The sequence below is a fragment of the Oncorhynchus clarkii genome, chromosome 26, assembly GCF_045791955.1.
Source record: "Oncorhynchus clarkii lewisi isolate Uvic-CL-2024 chromosome 26, UVic_Ocla_1.0, whole genome shotgun sequence".
NCBI classification, from domain to species: domain Eukaryota; kingdom Metazoa; phylum Chordata; class Actinopteri; order Salmoniformes; family Salmonidae; genus Oncorhynchus; species Oncorhynchus clarkii.
In genome coordinates, this window is record NC_092172.1 from 22,671,649 (window position 1) to 22,690,921 (window position 19,273).

At 42.0% G+C, this 19,273-nt stretch overlaps 2 protein-coding genes across 2 annotated transcripts; both read right to left on the reverse strand.

Moving 5' to 3' along the window:
* Nucleotides 1-145: 145 nt before the first annotated feature.
* LOC139385217 (anoctamin-9-like) lies at nucleotides 146-18,465 on the reverse strand. The gene is made up of 27 exons (XM_071130330.1): nucleotides 18,426-18,465; nucleotides 17,114-17,238; nucleotides 16,700-16,773; nucleotides 14,599-16,598; nucleotides 11,309-11,380; nucleotides 11,043-11,165; nucleotides 10,694-10,836; nucleotides 10,550-10,599; nucleotides 10,390-10,448; nucleotides 10,165-10,244; nucleotides 8,933-9,067; nucleotides 8,692-8,785; nucleotides 8,536-8,596; nucleotides 8,352-8,434; nucleotides 8,011-8,115; nucleotides 7,716-7,880; nucleotides 7,604-7,640; nucleotides 5,723-5,834; nucleotides 5,155-5,212; nucleotides 4,932-5,029; nucleotides 4,470-4,669; nucleotides 4,106-4,258; nucleotides 3,860-4,004; nucleotides 2,703-2,825; nucleotides 2,350-2,443; nucleotides 1,876-1,988; nucleotides 146-1,725 (listed from the first exon to the last, which is right to left on the reverse strand). The coding sequence occupies exons 4-27, from the start codon at nucleotides 14,620-14,622 to the stop codon at nucleotides 1,692-1,694; spliced, it is 2,361 nt and encodes a 786-aa protein (XP_070986431.1). The 5' UTR covers nucleotides 14,623-16,598; nucleotides 16,700-16,773; nucleotides 17,114-17,238; nucleotides 18,426-18,465; the 3' UTR covers nucleotides 146-1,691.
* Nucleotides 15,586-16,527, reverse strand: LOC139384584 (U5 small nuclear ribonucleoprotein TSSC4-like). Its single transcript, XM_071129415.1, has one exon. The coding sequence runs from the start codon at nucleotides 16,525-16,527 to the stop codon at nucleotides 15,586-15,588; it is 942 nt and encodes a 313-aa protein (XP_070985516.1).
* Nucleotides 18,466-19,273: the final 808 nt, after the last annotated feature.

Here is a 19,273-nt window from a genome sequence, read left to right on the forward strand (position 1 = left end):
TTATTTACCTGACCTAATGTAAAAAGTATTTTGTTGTTGATCAGGCTTAACTTGTTAGAGAAATAGACAGGGTGTGGTCCACCAAATGGCAGTTAATTGTGTCTACTTAGCTTACCAAAAAAAAGTCCTCAAGTACACATTCAGCTGAGAGTAAAATCACTGCAAGCTTTAATCTTTGTCCCGTCTGTCCATCAAAAGTGAGAAGCAAAAGGACAAAATTACAATGCACTTTCACGCAAGTGATAGACTGATGAGCAAAACCCTGTCACATACTGTATGTACAATATACATTAAAAAACAAAACAATAAAGCAACTCAAAATCTACACCTTTCCAACAACAATACAATATCCATAGGTATTGGCTCAAGTCATTTCTGAATTATACTTAAATGTTTTTACAAAAACTCTTGCTCATACACACAACATGAAGCAACCCTTGAATTTAAAAAGCGATAACACAATTTTCCCGAATATCATTTCAAATAAAGAATTAATGCAGTGGATTAAAAGTAAAGTTAAGAGAGGCATAATTATATAACAAAGATATTAATATTTCAAAGATAAATTACATTATTCACACTTTGTGATTCTTTATGTTGAGAGAACATTGAGGTTACTAAAAGCATGTAAACAGGAAACATCAGTACAGTATTTGCAAAACAGGTTGTTACACCCTTACCAAAAATAAAACTACCGCAGTTCTTTGTAAAACATTCATATTGGCCAGAGTAAGGGAGTCAATACATTTCAACTCAGGTTTTCCATTTGTATAGCACGTACAGTTTGTGAAACAAAATTAACCCCAACTCTGTTACTGTATAGGTATCCCTGCTAGGTTAACCTAATGGAGCAGGCATAAAATAAATCTACACACTGAAGAAGGCTGCAAAGTCGAAAAGCCTGTACACTATCCCTGATGCAGTGAAAACATGTTTGGTGTACGGACCCATCACACCTTTTTATTTATCTGAATTCACACGTTTTACGCACCAACCAAACTTCTGAGAGACTGCGATGATCCCCTTGTGATTAGGAAAAATAAATGCCTGAAACTAGATCCCCTACATACTGGTCTTGACGAGAAGAAAAAAAACGTTATCTTCTGCACTGTTCAACCAATCCGGTAAATGTGGAGGAGGAGTTAAGATGGAGTGTCGCCTTGTTAACGTCCAAAAGCGGAAGTTGCGTCACAGGCTCTCTTTCCATTTCCCCTGAAAACCGGAACATCTGGTTGTTGGGGACTCGGCTGAGGCTACTGCTGGGTCATCAGTCATTCAAGAAAATACAATGTTATATGGACCTCTTCTTATGAACCCCAGTTGTGGTTTGGAGTCTGGTATCTGAGGTTAGTCTGTCAGTATATTGGTTCATTTATATTGGGGTACCCTTGCTTATATGTGAAATACAGTTTGGAGCCGTTTAATCCTTGTAGAAACTTGTCGCCCCGATTGGCTATCGAGACACCCTCGCATGCGCCACGGGTGGCCATTAATCACACAGGTATAAACAGTGCGTTGACCATGTGGGAGAAAACGCAGAGGTGTTGGGAGATGGGGCTGTCCTACCTCTCATAACGACCAGGCGCTAACTATTCTGTAAGATGCTGATCTCAGGTCAGTGCAGAGAGCATCACTTTTTCAAGGCTTTAAAGTCATGTGTCATGCCTCAGGATGTCCCTCCGTTGTGGTCATCACACATCTGTGGACTGGCTGTACTTCATTTCCCTGTCAACACAGACAACATTCGTTTTAATCCGATCATGGAAATCACTATGGTGATAATAAGTTCCATGCAGATGAAGTACGGCAACACTTAATCATACATGTTCATACCAGGAATATTGTGGTAGTCTATAACCATATGTTTTAACTCACTGCAGTTCCTCTTTGAGTCTACTGAGTTTGTCCTTCAGTCTGTCGTTCTTCACCAGCATGGGGGAGTCAGGCACAAACCAGGCAGCAATGCATTTAAAGATGACTACTACATGCTACAGATAGAGGTGAAAGACAGACAGGCTTGTTCAATCATATCCATGATATTTGGTATTGCTCAATGGCCATTTGGAGTTGCAAGGATAAGGTTTTGACAAAACCCTAAACTCACCTTTTTAGCTTGGCCTTTAACAAGTGATTTTATAGTTTTAGACATCCTTGGCGTTTGCTTTTACATCTTTAGTTTTATTGTAAAGTGTCATGATTTTAAATAATGTTTGATTGGATCATGGGTGCAGAGCTTAATTAAAATCAATAACATGGAATTCAGTGATTCCTGATGTGCCAAAACTAAACTGAAAATAATGTAAGTAGTTTGACGTAAATACACATTCACAGATGCAAAGAAAGACATACCTCAAATAGGACGACGAAGGCAAAGCGTACAGCCATGATGAGCCAGAACTGGGAGGTGAGGCTGTAGTCAACATCATTTCTGTAGTCTTTATAGCTGGGAACACACACCAGTTTCACCATCAACAATCTCTCTCAACAACTACTGGTATCACTGGACTGGGTTTCTTTCTGTGACTGCATAGACTCTAGCTACATGTATGGATGCCTGAGGAGAATTGGTTGCTTTGGTTTCTGATTATTCAAACACTTCGTTAATATAAACAGTGAAATTCAGCGATGGGCAGTAGGGTTGAGCCAGGCTTTGGTAAATAGTAGCTTCCGTAGTGACCTAGTTGTGCCTCACAGATGCCCACCTGCATTGTGTAACATTGAAGCCGCTCTCTGTGATCAGTTGACTGGGGAAAAAGTCCTTCCGCACATTCAGGTCTGTTATATGAACAGTGGATAGGGTGTCGTTGATATAGCCCTTCATACAGCTATAAGGGGAGGAAAAGGAAAAGGGATTATGGTCATATAAAAACAAACCCTTCTCCAACTCATGAGGTTTTATGCAGCTAACCGTTTTGAGAACCCAAAAAGTAATGCCCCATGAATCAACACAAAACATACAACTCAGCTTGCTTATACAAAATCATAATTGGAAATACATTTCCATATTAATTTGTCTTGGAATTTGGAGAATTGGAAATTGCGAGCCTTTTTCACAACCAGCTTGAAGGGCAAACAAATAGTCACATGATAGCATGGCGAGTCAGTATTATTACAACTTTAGGATGTCCTTGACATCTGCCACCAGTGTTTACCCACAGCATGGTTACTTATGCCAATAAAGACTAAACTAGGGAACTGTTGAACTCTGCCTTTGGAACAGTTTCAATAGAGAGACAGTAGCGAATGTAGTCTTTATTTTATTTTTCTCCCCAATTGTCGTGATATCAAAATTGGTAGATACAGTCTTGTCCCATCGCTGCAACTCCCGTATGGACTTGGGAGAGGCGAAGGTCGAGAGCCATGTGTCCTCCGAAACACGACCCTGCCAAGCCGCTCTGCTTCTTGACACATTGCTCGCTTAACACGGAAGCCAGCCGCACCAATGTGTGGGAGGAAACGCCATACAACTTGCAACAGTGTCATCGTGCATGCGCCCGGCCCGCCACAGAAGTCGCTAGAGCGTGATGGGACAAGGACATCCCGGCCGGCCAAACCCTCCCCTAACACGGACGACGCTGGGCCAATTGTGCGCCGCCTCATGGGTCTCCCGGTCTTGGCCGGCTGCGACACAGTCCGGGACCAAACCAGGGTCTGTAGTGGCCCCTCAATCACTGCAATGCAGTGCCTTAGACTACATTCGAGCCTCCTGAGTGGCGCAGTGGTCTATCAGATGACATTATCTACATTATTACTATGGCATTCATTGTTTTCAGAGTCCAGACCATGTGTGAGAGGTCTACTCTACTGTAGGTGCAACTCATGCACCAGTCACTGCACAATGTGCTACAGTAGAACTTACTGTACATTTTCTTCTCCATTGGCACAGGGACCGTAGTGATAGCGATAGACCAGCCGAGGGATGAAGTCTGAGGACACCCCAATGACTAGCCCATTGGCAATGACAGCCAGAACACCAATAGCTTCCAGAACTTTGATCCATATACCTGAGAAATCATATTATGGGATGAGCATACAAGCCCCAACAAAAACATGGTAAGGAGTTTACCAGAGAAGCACAAGCTTTTGCATATATTGTTTAACTCACCAATATTATTGGTTTTCTTGGGGACTAATCTGCGTTCCAAGCTGACCATCTTGATGGCATCCAGACGGATCTCAAAGATATTGTTGATGAGGGCCAGTAGAGGGGCCAGAGGGAAGGCCGCCACAAAGATGGTGGTGAAACTGAACTGAAGAACTGCATGAGAAGAGTGTAATAACACAACAGAGATTTAATATTCAACACAGGGGATTGGGAAGTCAATAAAAACAACTGGGCAGAATCATTGAACATAAAAGAAACCATGAATCACAGTGAAAGAGAGAGATAGAATCACTTCGGTGAAATAAATAAAGACTTTGGACTTAGAGACATCCATGGAAGGTAGTGACTTGTTAATGTGACGTACCCATTTCCAGAAACTCATTGAAGAGACTGAAAAAGTTTACGTCATTCAGATCGTAGTTGCGCAGCCAATCATGCAGCTTGCAGATATCACATGGGTCATGGCCTCTCTTCTCCTCTTCGCGACATGCATTTTTGTAGCAGTCGCCACACTTCCTCTCCAGCTTCTTAGTTGTAGTCCTTTTGAAGTAACTCTTGAACCAGCTGCACAACAACATAGGACAACCTAAAGTGAGAAAGTATGATGCTCCACTTTGGATGTCCAATTCGGTTAATTAGAATTAATTCAATTCATTAACTATAATTCATTTTTACACATGGTTTTATCATCTGACTGACAGTCAAACGTTTATTTGAATTACCAAAAGCTTACTCAACACATCAAAGGGCTTATTCAACCTATTCATTTCCTCAGAATGTATCTATGTTAAGCAGGTAGAAAACCATAGCTATATATTGTACTTACGGCACAATAAACTCAAAGATGTTATTCAGTGTCTGTTTGAGCACCATGATGACGGCCATTTGAATGAAGAGGTCAGTGAGGCAGCCACTGGGATGACACTGGTAAGGACAGGAAAAGGCAGATATGGCAACAGTCTAAAGACAATCCAAACCATTCAACCATGTCATAATCCCATGTTAAGTAATACTTTAAAAAATATATATAATAGTGATGAGCTACCCACCTCCTCCAATCTCCATTTACCAAAAATACGAACATAGCTGCCTGGGCGACCATTTATCCTATGCACGAGAACAACGTGTTAGATTCATTAAATGCAAGCACATATGCATAAACATTTCAAATACTTACACATTTATGGTTCAGGACTCAAACATTTCAAGATACATGGACACTTGTGGATACAGAAAGCACCTTCTCCGTACAGCTAGGCTGCCCATGACAGCTGACACAGAGCAGTACTTTACCAACAGTTTTCCCCTTGGTTTTAGGCTAGTCTGCAATATTTGATTTATTTGATTTAACTAGGCAAGTCAGTTAAGAAAAAAATCTTATTTACAATGACGGCCTACCCCGGCTAAACCCTAACCCGGATGACGCTGGGCGCCGCCCTATGGGACTCCCAAACACGACCGGTTGTGATACAGCATGGGATCAAACCAGGTTCTGTAGTGACACCTCTAGCACTGAGATGCAGTGCCTTAGAGCACTGTGTCCCTCAGGAGCCCCATGTACCGTCAGCCCGATCAAATATTAATACTACACACACACACACACGTTGCACTCAGTACCTGCCCAGGAAAAATGCCACATATACGAGCGAGGAGAAGAGGGTGAAGAACTGGAAGGTAAACATCTTGACAGTGAAGCTCCTCTCAGTGGCTGCACGCGACTGTGTCTTCTCTGCAGGCAAAAGCAGCAACATTAGCTAAGTGAGTCAGTGAAAGAAGTTAAGTACAATTCCATCTGATAGAATGAAAGTGATGAACATGTACAGTTGAAGTTGGAAGTTTACATACACTTAGGTTGGAGTCATTAAAACTTATTTTTCATCCACTCCACAAATTTCTTGTTAACAAACTATAGTTTTGGCAAGTCGGTTTGGACATCTACTATGTGCATGACAAGTAATTTTTCCCAAAAATTCTTTACAGATTATTTCACTTATAATTCACTGTATCACAATTCCAGTGGGTCAGAAGTTTACATACATTAAGTTGACTGTGCCTTTAAACAGATTGGAAAACTACTGAAAATTATGTCATGGCTTTTGAAGCTTGTGATAGGCTAATTTACATAATTTGAGTCAATTGGAGGTATACCTGTGGATGTATTTCAAGGCCTACCTTCAAACTCAGTGCTTCTTTGCTTGACATCAGGAAAAGCAAAAGAAATCAGCCAAGCCAAAATTGTAGACGTTCACAAGGCTGGTTCATTCTTGGGAGCAATTTCCAAATGCCTGAAGGTACCACGTTCATCTGTACAAACAATAGTACGCAAGTACAAACACCGTGGGACCACACAGCCATCATACCGCTCAGGAAGGAGACGCGTTCTGCCTCCTAAAGATGAACGTACTTTGGTGCTAAAAGTGCAAATCAATCCCAGAACAACAGCAAAGGACCTTGTGAAGATGCTGGAGGAAACAGGTACAAATGTATCTATATCCACAGTAAAATTAGTCCTATATCGTCATAACCTGAAAGGCCGCTCAGCAAAGCCCTGCTCCAAAACCGCCATAAAAAAGCCAGACTACGGTTTGCAACTGCACATGGGGACAAAGATCTCACTTTTTGGAGAAATGTCCTCTGGTCTGATGAAACAGAAATAGAACCGTTTGGCCATAATGACCATCATTATGTTTGGAGGAAAAAGGGGAGGCTTGGAAGCCGAAGAACACCATCCCAACCGTGAAGAACGGGGGTGGCAGCATCATGTTGTGGGGGTGCTTTGCTGCAGGAGGGACTGGTGCCCTTCACAAAATAGATGGCATCATGACAAAGGAAAATTATGTGGATATATTGAAACAACATCTCAAGACATCAGTCAGTAAGTTAAAGCTTGGTCGCAAATGGTTCTTCCAAATGGACAATTACTCCAAGCATACTTCCAAAGTTGTGGGAAAATGCCTTAAGGACAACAAAGTGGCCATCACAAAGCCCTGACCTCACTCCTATAGAAATCTTTGGGCAGAACTGAAAAAGTGTGTGCAAGCAAGGAGGCCTACAAACCTGACTCCGTTACATCAGCTCTGTCAGGAGGAATGTGCCAAAATTCACCCAACATATTGTGGGAAGCTTGTGGAAGGCTATCTGAAACACTTGACCGAAGTTAAACAATTTAAAGGCAATGCAACCAAATACTAATTGAGTGCATGTAAACTTCTGACCCACTGGGAATGTGATGAAAGAAATAAAGGCTGAAATAAATCATTCTCTATTATTCTGACATTTCACATTCTTAAAATAAAGTGGTGATCCTAACTGACCTAATACAGGGAATGTTTACTAGGATTAAATGTCAGAAATTGTGAAAAACTGAGTTCAAATGTATTTGGCTAAGGTGTATGTAAACTTTCATCTTCAACTGTACATGTTTGATTGTAAATGAAAATGTTCAATATAAACATATGTTCTGCTCATCCAAATTAAGATGTTCCTCTTCAGACTCACCTATCTCACACAGCTTGAAGGCCACGGCCTTGTTGACCTATCCGGGTAAGAGGAGAAGAGTTAGGGACTGTGCAGGTTTACATGACTTAGAGGGGTTGCTGGTTGAACTTACTCTGGTCATAACTTGCATGGTGAAGTAGTGTAGTACAGCACCCAGCATTACTGCTACAGTGTTGGCATGGTCCCTTACAAACTCCCATGTTCCCTCTGACAACAGCACAGCAGCAACCACACGGAACACCACCAGAGCGTGGGTTAGCCCGATGATCAGAACCAACTGGTAAAAGAACACACACACACAGTGAGAGGACAACAATGACTGAACCGGAGCTAAACACTGGTATAGCCCAGGATGAAAATTGCTACGTCTGTTTCAATATGGTACTGAGTGACTGACTGGGACTGACCATGAGAGTGACCAGCACCAGAACTAGAGTGCTGCGCAGATAAGAATGGCGAAACTCTTTGGGATGGCAGTCTGGATCATTGACTACTCCCAGGATGAGCTCCTCCTGCAGGCCAGATGGAACAATATTCAGGATTATACCACAGAGGTCTGTGGTCATATCAATCACACAATGGATCACTACCATAAGATGACAGTAATCAATGGGACATTATTTTAGTTACTTGAAAGAGCATATGATTGGATAATATGAATGAGTAACAGACAACCTAAACCATGATAAAACCTTCCTACAGTATATCCAGACATATAATGGTTTCTTAAGCCTAAGTGAAGCCATACCTCTTCCTCACACCAGTCAAATACTTTCCATTTAGACACAAACGTTGCTTTGCGTCTCTTCCACAGCTCCAGAAAAATGGTAGCTGGAAAAATAAGGGCATGAGTCATAACAATGTCTAGATTTATCTGAATTAAAAATGTATTGGGTGGAAAGAATCAGTTTTATCCTGTGTGAGAGACTTACCCCACACTGCCATGAACATAGCAAAGAACACCGTCCCCTCATTGTCAAACAGAGGACTCACCTGCACACAAGACACATTTTGAACATACAAACTTCATTAACTATTTTTTAAATAGTAAAGTTTGCAATGCAGTATGGTAGAATGACATGAGTTACCTTGGCATAGGTACAGGTGTCACGCAGCTGCCATACTTGACACCATTTGTCACACCTCGGGCACATAACAGTGTCAGACTCACAGACCTCTTTTCTGTAATATGAAGACACACAATGCACCTTCAGAAACACATGAGTTTTAAAGAGGAGCAACGCCATGTAACCAATTTTTTATTCCTACTAAAATGTCAGCACCAATCAGCTTAATAAAGAATTTGTCTCAGTGGGCCTGTCAACTCACATGAGGGGGCTGGTGTTGAAGAAAGCCAGTGCATACAGGAACACAATCACACCCAGAATGGCTGCAGGGACCAGCAGGATGGTGTACCAGCCCAACCACAGGTAATACAGAGCCACCTTCTCTCCAAAGTAACTCCTGACAGACATAGATACATTTCAGTTTGCATGTTCAAATTCAAACCAGGAAAAGGACATTCCTAATCAGTTAACACCCATTAACCCAGGTTTCCAGGGGGATTAAAATAAATATTTAATTAACATGTCGTTTATCTTGATAATTTCCCTTTCACATGACTGAGGTAAATGGCATGTTGTATTGCTATTTGCATGCTGTATATTTAAGCAATAAGGCATGAGGGGGTGTGGTATATGGCCAATATACCATAGCTACGGGCTGTTCTTAGCTGGTTTAAACTAAGCTTGATGATGAGTTGGTTATTTGAATCAGCTGTGTGGTGCTAGGGAAAAAAAACAAAACGGGCCCAGGACCGAGTTTGGGAAATCCTGCTTTAGGTAAGCACATCACGTTTAGCTGCATCGGCAAACCCAAAGTTCTATGTGGATATAACCACTAGCTGGCATACTTCTTGGTAACATAGTTAATTGCTTTGAAAGTGAGAGAGAGAGGCCTTTTCTTCATTGGGAAAAAGTCTGTTCTCCACCCTCTCTCCCCAGTCCTCTCTCCTCGTTGACCTGGAAACCGATAAGTGGTCAAGGAGAGCGACAATTTTTTGTAGGCAAACTGAAGAGGGTCCTCCCTTCCTCGATAGCCTCATTTTGGCATGGAAGCGCAAATGAATCCTACATGATTCCTTTGCGGAAGAGTTTTAATCTTCCACACCCACTTTGAAATCAGCTATTGTTTTCTTGAAGGAGAAAAGCATGCAAACATTTCATAACAATATTCTATTGATCATTTATCTACAACATGTCTTGCACAACTAGCTAGCTACATTTGTTTGTATCACTGTATACATTTACTTGGGGATTCCACCCTGTAAACGTCATTTTCGTCAATGTGCTATTGGACAAGGAGTCTCATTAATTACAAGCACAATTTTGTCCACTTTTCCCCTGCTTGACGTGTCTCCTTGATTACCTATGACCTTTTTCAAAAGGAGGCCAGAGAGGATGGAGGTGAGAGGAAGCAAGAGTTGAATAAATCCAATTGAGGAAAGGCCACTGTGAAACCAAAAGACACAGAAACACAGCAGGATATATAGAAGGTCTTACCTGACATCATCGACAGGCTGGGTCGTACAGAGAGCAGACCATCGTGCCCACTTTTGTTTCAACACCTTTTGCTTGTTCCTCTATAAAAATAGAAAGAGGCTCATACTGATGTATTTCACATCAATGAATTTCATATGGGCTACTTACAAGACATAAACAGCTACAATGCCCCTCAAAATTTAACAAGTAATCAGGTATACAAATATTAATGTTTTTTGTTTTTACCTCATGCAGGCAGAACGCGGCCTCAAAGACACCCTTCTCCTGGAGCTCTGTGAGGTTCTCTGTTGTGTTTAAATTAAAAAGAGGGTTAGGAGTGCAGAACAATTGAAGTCAGGGACAAATATGTTGCTAAAGAGATCAATGGAGGGAGCACTTCACATACCTCCTGTGTTGATATGGGTGTGGTGTAGGATGTAATGCACTACTCTGATTCTGAAAGAAAAACAGGAACAAGGTAAGAGGACATGTTGGAAGTTAACGTTATTTGCATATGGAATGGCAAGAGAGAGAGTTCAATGCATCTCACCTGGTTGAGTGAGGAACCCTGGCACATTTCCGGTCGCCGCTCCAGTTGCAAGAATCAGACACCTTAAGTAGGTACCTGTACTTGTCAAAGATCTCCTTCGGGGCCCGGACACCATAAAACACCTTGTCATCATGAACGATTTTCTGACACAAAAAGGCAAAGTTCATGATGAGCATTGAACCAGGTTCATTTTGGGAGGATTGGCCATGATGTTACAGTATAAATGTCACACATTCTCTACAGTTGTACACATCCCAATAAAATATTGTACACAACCCAATAAAGTAACATTGCCTCAACATCACTCCATATGGAATTTAAACGTGATTTAATCAAGTAACAAACTCACTGTTACTTTCATGTTTTTCTTCCTCAGGTGGTCAATAAAAGCCACCTGCTTCAGAAACTTTGGGTGATCCTGGTCCTCAACTTTGTCAGCAACTAGAACATAATCATATGTTCTCTGCTGGTGCTGTGGGAGACATACAAGCTTTTCTGTATTCTAGGGACTGTGTCATACAAACAGCTTGAATAATTATCACCTGTATGACTATGTATGTCTCTAAGTTATGAATGCAGTGAAATGAATAGATGGTGTGTGTTGTGCGGTCTCACCAGAATTGGGAGTAATGCCTCCATGGTATTGTCAAAGCCATCCGTGTTTCTCTCCTGCAGCTCAATACCATCCTAAAACACAGGGTAACAAAGAGGGACAATTTGACATCTCTCTTGTGATACAAGGGCTGGCCCTCCTCCCCACCTCACTGAAGTGGTCCGCCAGGAATGTGCCAGTCAACATGGACCACAAGGAACCTCTCAGCTAACATAATGGTCAATGATGTGCCTTCATTCACTACAGCCAAATTGTAATTGTGGCTTCACTATCCTGTGTCGAAAAAAGGGACACTAGGCAAATTCCTTTTTACAGTTACAGTCCATGAGATGTCAATAACACACATCTCTAAGCAAAGGGGTAAAACAAATAAAGGCAACTGGGCCATCCCTCTTGCCATCTCTGTTGTTATGCATGTTTCTCTCTAAAGCCTGTCAGTCTTTCACTTTCATTCTTCCAGACTCCCACAGGATTTTCCAGATTACATGCTCCAACACGCCCGTCAGTGAAAATATTCTATAGACTGCTCCTCATACTCAGTGGGTGGGAGTTCTATGCTCTGCTATGTCTCGAGAGATATGATCCAATCTTGACTGATTATATTTTGGAAGTGTGCCACTATTACCCTCTTTAGTGCAGTTTGCATAAGATTTAATGAGATAACCTGTTTCACCAGGAGCACAGCCAAGAAGACCAGGCAAACATTGAAAGGAGGCTGGCTCTGATGTAGGGTACTGTGTAGTGGATATGGCATGGGTTGCCAGAGGAATGGTGTCATACATCAGGCCTCAGCATCACATAAATCATAGACACTCTTCAGAGAAACATGGTCCAAGGTAAAAAGCTGACCTGACAATTTCTCAAAGATCTCATCTAAAGCATGCAGGTGAAGTTATGCTTTAAAACACAAACGGCCAGATAAGCAACCTTTAAATTTGTGAAATATTTTAAGTTGGTCTGATTTTTTTTATAATTTATTTATTTAGCTGCTGCAATGAATCCAGCCTATACAGTGCCCTCGGAAAGTATTCAGACCACTTGACTTTTTCCACATTTTGTTACGTTACAGCCTTGTTCTAAAATGGATTAAATAAAAACAATTTATTATTTATACAGCAATCTACATACAATACCCTATAACGACAAATGTTTTTAGAATTCTTTGCTAATTTATTAAAACATTTGAACAGAAATACCTTATTTACATAAGTATTCAAACCCTTTGCTATGAGACTTGAAATTGAGATCAGGTACATCCTGTTTCCATTGATCATCCTTGAGATGTTACTACAACTTGGAGTCCACCTGTGGTAAATTCAATTGACTGGACATGATTTGGAAAGGTACACACCTGTCTATAAGGTCCCACAGTTGACAGTGCATGTCAGAGCAAAAACCAAGCCATGATGACGAAGGGATTGTCTGTAGAGCTCCGAGACAGGATTGTGTCGAGGCGCAGATCTGGGGAAGGGTACCAAAAAATGTCTGCAACATTGAAGGTCCCCAAGCACACAATGGCCTCCGTAATTCTTAAATGGAAGAAGTTTGGAACCACCAAGACTTGGGGGGAGAAGGGCCTTGGTCAGGGAGGTGACTAAGAAGCCGATGGTCACTCTGACAGAGCTCTAGAGTTCCTCTGTGGAGATGGGAGAACCTTCCAGAAGGACAACCATCTCTGCAGCACTCTACCAATCAGGCCTTTACGGTAGTGGCCAGAAGGAAACCACTCCTCAGTAAAAGGCACATGACAGCCTGCTTGGAGTTAGCCAAAAGGCACCTAAAGACTCTCACCCCATGAGAAACAAGATTCTCTGGTCTCTTTGGCCTAAATGCCAAGGGTCACTTCTGGAGGAAACATGGCACCATTCCTACGGTGAAGCATGGGGGTGGCAGCATCATGCATGTAAATAGCCCATCCAACTACCTCATCCCCATATTGTTATTATTTTATTTTTGCTCCTTTGCACCCCAGTACCTCTACTTGCACATAAATATTCTGCACACCTATCACTCTAGTGTTTAATTGCTAAATTGTAATTACTTCGCCACTACGGCCTATTTATTGCCTTACCTCCCTAATTTGCACACACGGTATATAGATTTTTTTTCTATTGTGTTATTGACTGTACGTTTGTTTATTCCATGTGTAACTCTGTTTTGTTGTTTGTGTTGCACTGCTTTGCTTTATCTTGGCCAGGTTGCAGTTGTAAATTAGAATTTGTTCTCAACTGGCCTATCTGGTTAAATAAAAGTGAAATAAAAATAAAAAAATGCTGTGGGGATATTTCTCAGCGGCAGTTACTGGGACACAAGTCAGAATCGAGGCAAAGATGAACAAAGCAAAGTACAGCGAGATCCTTGACGAAAACCTGCTCCAGAGCACTCAGGACCTCAGACTGGGGTGAAGGTTCACCTTCCAACATGACAATGGCCCTAAGCATACAGCCAAGACAACGCAGGAGTGGCTTCGGGACAAGTCTCTGAATGTCCTTGAGTGTCCCAGCCAGAGCCCGGACTTGAACCCGATCTAACATCTCTGGAGAGACCTGAAAATAGCTGTGCAGAAACGCACCCCATCCAACCTGACAGAGTTTGAGAGGATCTGCAGAGAAGAATGGGAGAAACTCCCCAAATACAGGTGTACCAAGCTTGCAGCATCATACCCAAGAAGACTTGATGCTGAAACGTAACATAATGTGTAAAAAAAAGTCAAGGGGTCTGCATACTTTTCAAAGGCACTGCACATGGTGAGGCAGAAAATAGTTTCAGGGAACGTCAGCTACAGTCATGTGTTCTCAGTCCAAATAAAACACCTGTAATATTTTATTTAACTAGGCAAGTCAGCTAGGAACAAATTCTTATTTACAATGACGGCCTGGGAACAGTGGGTTAACGGCCTTGATCAGGGGCAGAACAACAGATGTTTACCTTGTCAGCTCAGGGATTCGATCTAGATCTAGGGTGTGTTTGATCCACATCTAGTTCATAGATAAAGCACTGTAGACCACTTTTGGTACGGTAACATAACACAACTCAGCATACTTGCACACAAACTTATAGATAGATGTCTGATACAGGTTATAGCTATACGGAAATATATTTTAACCTGCTATGACCGTCACCTCAAAGTATCTAAAAAATAGTTTCATTACCATTATCCATGAGCATAACATTTTAAAAATACATTATTCAGTCCAACAATTTCTATACTCATTCAAAATACTGTAGGCGACATGAAAACATGTTTCCTAAACTGTTTGCAGGTGAGTTGTTTATAAATAATCTTCCTCACCTGCTCTGGATCCATTAGGTACATGTTGCAATACGCTCGTTATCCAAATTGAGCGAATATTGAAAATCCCCATTCACATCTTCTGTCGTTCGAGCGCCGTTGTCTTCATTACTCACGAAACGTTCACCCCTACTTCAGACAGACGGGGAGCTCTAATTATACTAAAACTATATGAAAAACTACTGTACTGAGCTAAAAAAAAAATAAGTTGACTTCACTTCCGCGTTTCTGAGTCAATTACTTTCAGGTAGGTAGCGTCATGCTTCTCAAAAGGTGAGGCGCTGATATTGAACGCTTCGGGTGGATTAGTAATGCGGCCATCTGGTCATAATCGGACAGTCGCAGTCGTTTAATAGGTCTACAGTTAGTGACCAAAACTGAGTCTCTTTATATCTCTCTACTCCTGAAAGTGCATGCAAATGATGGGCTTTTCTTATCTGTGAAACCAACGAATGCATTTAATTAGTTGATATGAACGTAGCAATGTCTATGATTCTCATAAGCACATTCTTCAAATACTGTAATATAACCTATTGGCTTCACATCAGTCACGGAAAATACAGGAACAAAGATTCATAAGTGACAGAGAAACTATTTAGTTGTAGGAAGACTTTACTGCTCCAATAATCAATAATAGTTACAGCAATATGAAAAATGATGCCACTTACAAGGGTCTACTACAAATACAATTGTTTACATTACACTTCCACCAATATACTTGACAGCTAAATTCAATATTCTTTGGACTTCGAAACAGCAATATACATTAGCATTACTGACAAGTGATTTTCATGTCTGAAGTTAATATTCAAAATACACATTTTACATTAATTCTGATAAAGTCAAGAGGCCGAAACCATTCCCTTGATTAGGAAAAAAACTCCTCTGCTTGAGGTTCTACAGGGAAGCACTAAAATACTGTCCATATTTAGGGTCCTCCATTATTTCCAGAGGACTTCAATTGATTGAGGTCAAGTATGTGTACTCTCAGTCCTCCTCTTTCTCTGATGTCTTGCGGAAGTTCTTCCTGTTGACGTTCCTATTAATGACGAAGCCAATAGGCGGTTGATCCTTCCTATCACTCAGCGCGCCCTCTTCTTCCCCCACCGGGGTCCACTTCCTCTTCCGCTCACTCTCCTTTGGGCGTTGGGGGGCGATTGCTAGGCCTATACCCTCCTCTTCTTCATCATCATCTAAGTGACAGAGACCCATCCCTACCTTCTTGGTTCGATCAGGCTTGTTAACTTCTTCAGCGTCATCCTTCTGTGGCCGGCTAGGCCTGGAGAACACAATCTTATGCTCTGAGCTACTGCTCTGGCCCTGGTTGAAAGTAGGTATAAAAGGCTCTTCAGGATCATCTTCCATCGTGTTCTCCTTCTTCTGCTGCTGCAGACTTTGTATGTACTGCTGAGCCACCATGCTATTCTTGCTGTCACTGGTCTCTGGCACATCCTCCAGGTCGTAGCGCGTCCAGCGCTCAGGATTCACCAGGTAATCTGGCACTCCTCTCTTCTGAGGAGGCTTGCTGACCAATTCCCCCACCTTCTCCCCATACTTCTTTCCACTCGGCAGCAGTGGGGGTGGAGGGGGACGTGCAAAGACCCCGTCAATGACATTGTCCTGTCCCAAATTGGACGAGGACAGCTTAGCGGCACTCTCCAGGCAATCAAAGATGCTTCGGCTGCGGTTGGAGAAGCTTGAGCTGCCACCTGTCAGACTGAATGCGGGTTTCTTGGGACCGGGACCAGGGCCGGAGTTCTGGTGCACTTCATCATCAGATGAGGACAAGTCTTCCACCTCTGGGTCTATGGACTCATTACGCTCTTCAGGGTCGGAGTCACTCAGAGAGAGGTCATCTGTCAGCTTGATGGCGTCACTGTTGGACAGCTTGTTACGGCCACCGTCTCCATGGTCCTCTTGCTCACACATTGCTCTCAAGGGCCTGGGTCTGATACCACAGGAAGAAATTACGACTTTCACACAGTCAAGGGGTCAAGAGCCTGGAAGAGTATGAGAGGGTTGTTCTGAGTGGTAATTGAAACATATGTATGGTAACATAGCATGCATTATAATATTTTCACTTTGTCAAGAAATGACTGACCTTAGCCTGGTAGAGCTGCAACACCGCCACTTTCTGTATCAGTGAGGTTCAATGGTGGTGGCAGTCCTTCCACCCTTAACAGACACACAGAAAGATATACATTAAAAACAGCCATACGGATCTAGCCATTTAAAGCTTAGGCCTATACTGTAAATAATAAGTACATTGACAGCTAAAAACAATGAAACTATCATTTCAGAGCAGTTGCACAACATCAACACAAGATGTCAAGTGTGACATCAGGTGTGGTGAGTCAACTGCAGAGGAGTAGGCCTATAAGTCCTCTGCAGCGTCGTGTGAACATTGAGTACTGTAAGTACCGAGGGCCTTCAGATAATTTCATGTTTGACATCCTACGTAATGTTACCGTTTGTGTTAGTGTGAGGACGTATCTTACTGGAGTTGCAGACTCACAGGTTGTGGGAGCTGGTTGGAATTCTGCTCAGCTCAGATAAGACAACAAACGTGTGGGGATAGATGACAGCTCCAACTTTTGCCATGGTGTGACCAATACCAGAGTGAAATGGTGTAGCGACAATCTGTAAAAAAAAAAATAATAATAATAAATACACCCAGATTACAGTCTGTTACCCACTCACTGCATATATGTAAATTGTGATTACATTGCATACATACAACCAGAGTCATATACTTAGATAGATCTGAATACAACACAGTAGCTCTGGTCCATCACGCAACGAATATGAGTTGCCTTGTATACCACCCATAGAGATATTGTAGTTAGAGGACGCAACATTGTATCTGTCCCATTATGAAATCTGCTAGAGCATGGGCAATGCCACTGAGGCCATCTCCATTTTGAAGTATTCAATTTCCTCCTTCTACTACTATGGAGTGTGTAAACAAACTGAAAGGAGTCATATTGCCACCCGGAGTGTTGTTTGAACAGGTATGAAGCCAATGTTGGCGATTTACTGACACCTGCAGTTATGGGATGTTTGCTCGTGTGTATAATTAATTGGCTGATCCCTCATGATGACCTGGATGGAATTATGTGATCCTTCCTTAACCTATAGGATGTCCCACTCAGTTCACTACTTAAACTTGTTTAAAAATCTCAATGGCGCTGCCATCCTAAAACGGGCCTAAGTCCTCCATCCAGCTCAATGATACCGCCAGACAAGCTCTTGTCCACGCAGCTCGTAGTGCAGATCCCACGCATACGCGTGGATCAGGGTATTTTAATGGTAATCAAAGTACTCATATTTTGGGAGAAATTACACCCTGCACATACAGAGAAAAGTAATCCCGCACTCTAAAACTGTTTACTTTGGTGAGTTACGATGAAAAAAATATGGAACACGACAGAACATGGGCATCTCGTCGTCGTGCAATGGACACGAGCTAACACAGCGACTACGCCCCCCAACATTAGTAGCTAGTTCGAGCATCTCACAGCGATCCTAGCTAGCTTTTGTTTGTCATGGTATTTGACGGGAAGACAGCAGAAAAACATGGAGGGTTGAGTAGTCCACCACGAAGTAAACCAGTTATGGAAATCCACGTTAGATATCTAGCTAACGTTAGCTAGTAGCCTGGTTGGCTAGCTGACTTTGAATAAAGGGAGGAACACACCACAACCACATAATCATTCTATATCTTACAATACTTCATTGATACGTTGGGATGTGTTCATGAAACTATCTAGATACTAAATAAAGCGTTCAAAGCTGATCTGTATTGCTAGCTGCATCTCCGGCTTTACCTTCTTCACGCTGGCGCTGCAACTTCGGTTTGCATGCTGCAATGTATGCTGGGTAGGGTAGTTTTCCCCGCTCCTACCTTTGGTGGGAAAATAACCCAATCTTCGATACCCTATCGCCATAGTCTGCTGGATTGTAAATGTAGGCTTACATCAGAGTTGCTAAACCTTTATCTTATTCGCTGAGGTTTAACGGTGGATGGCATTCAATGTCTGTTGCATTACCGCCACCAAGACTGGGGTATATATTAATTATATTTTGATCCACAAAATGGGAAAGTAAAAACATTTAACTGACCCTACCATCTAACCCTACACTCATTAAAACCATCGTTATGAAGCATACATCAGTCATTGACCTATCCCTCTGTGCTGTCACAGATCTACTAGGCCTACTCACAGGGATTCTCTCAGGATCCCTCACCCTTGACCCATCCTCCGCTACTTTCTTCACTGCCTCAGCATAAAACACCTTCTGTACTACTTACTCTGACCCTGGCCAATTTAACCTGCCACTCTGGCACCGACACTTCCGAATTCCAGCAAACATGGGCGCCCCTACAGTTGACCGATGAACATCTTCCAGTGTTTCCCCCTTTTTCTACAAAAATAACGATAGAAAGTAGGTTACATTTTAAGAACCATCACCCATCTTCAATTAGTACTGTAATCTGTCAGAGAGAACATCTCTTGAATAAAATATAATTATATTATAAATCAATTTGGCCTAATTCTAAGAGAAAGATTAAAAAAAATAAATATATATATATATATATATATATATATATATATATAGCAGTTTGCATGGTGGACTGTGTTTCTTCACATAGCCCAAATTGAAGGAATTGAGT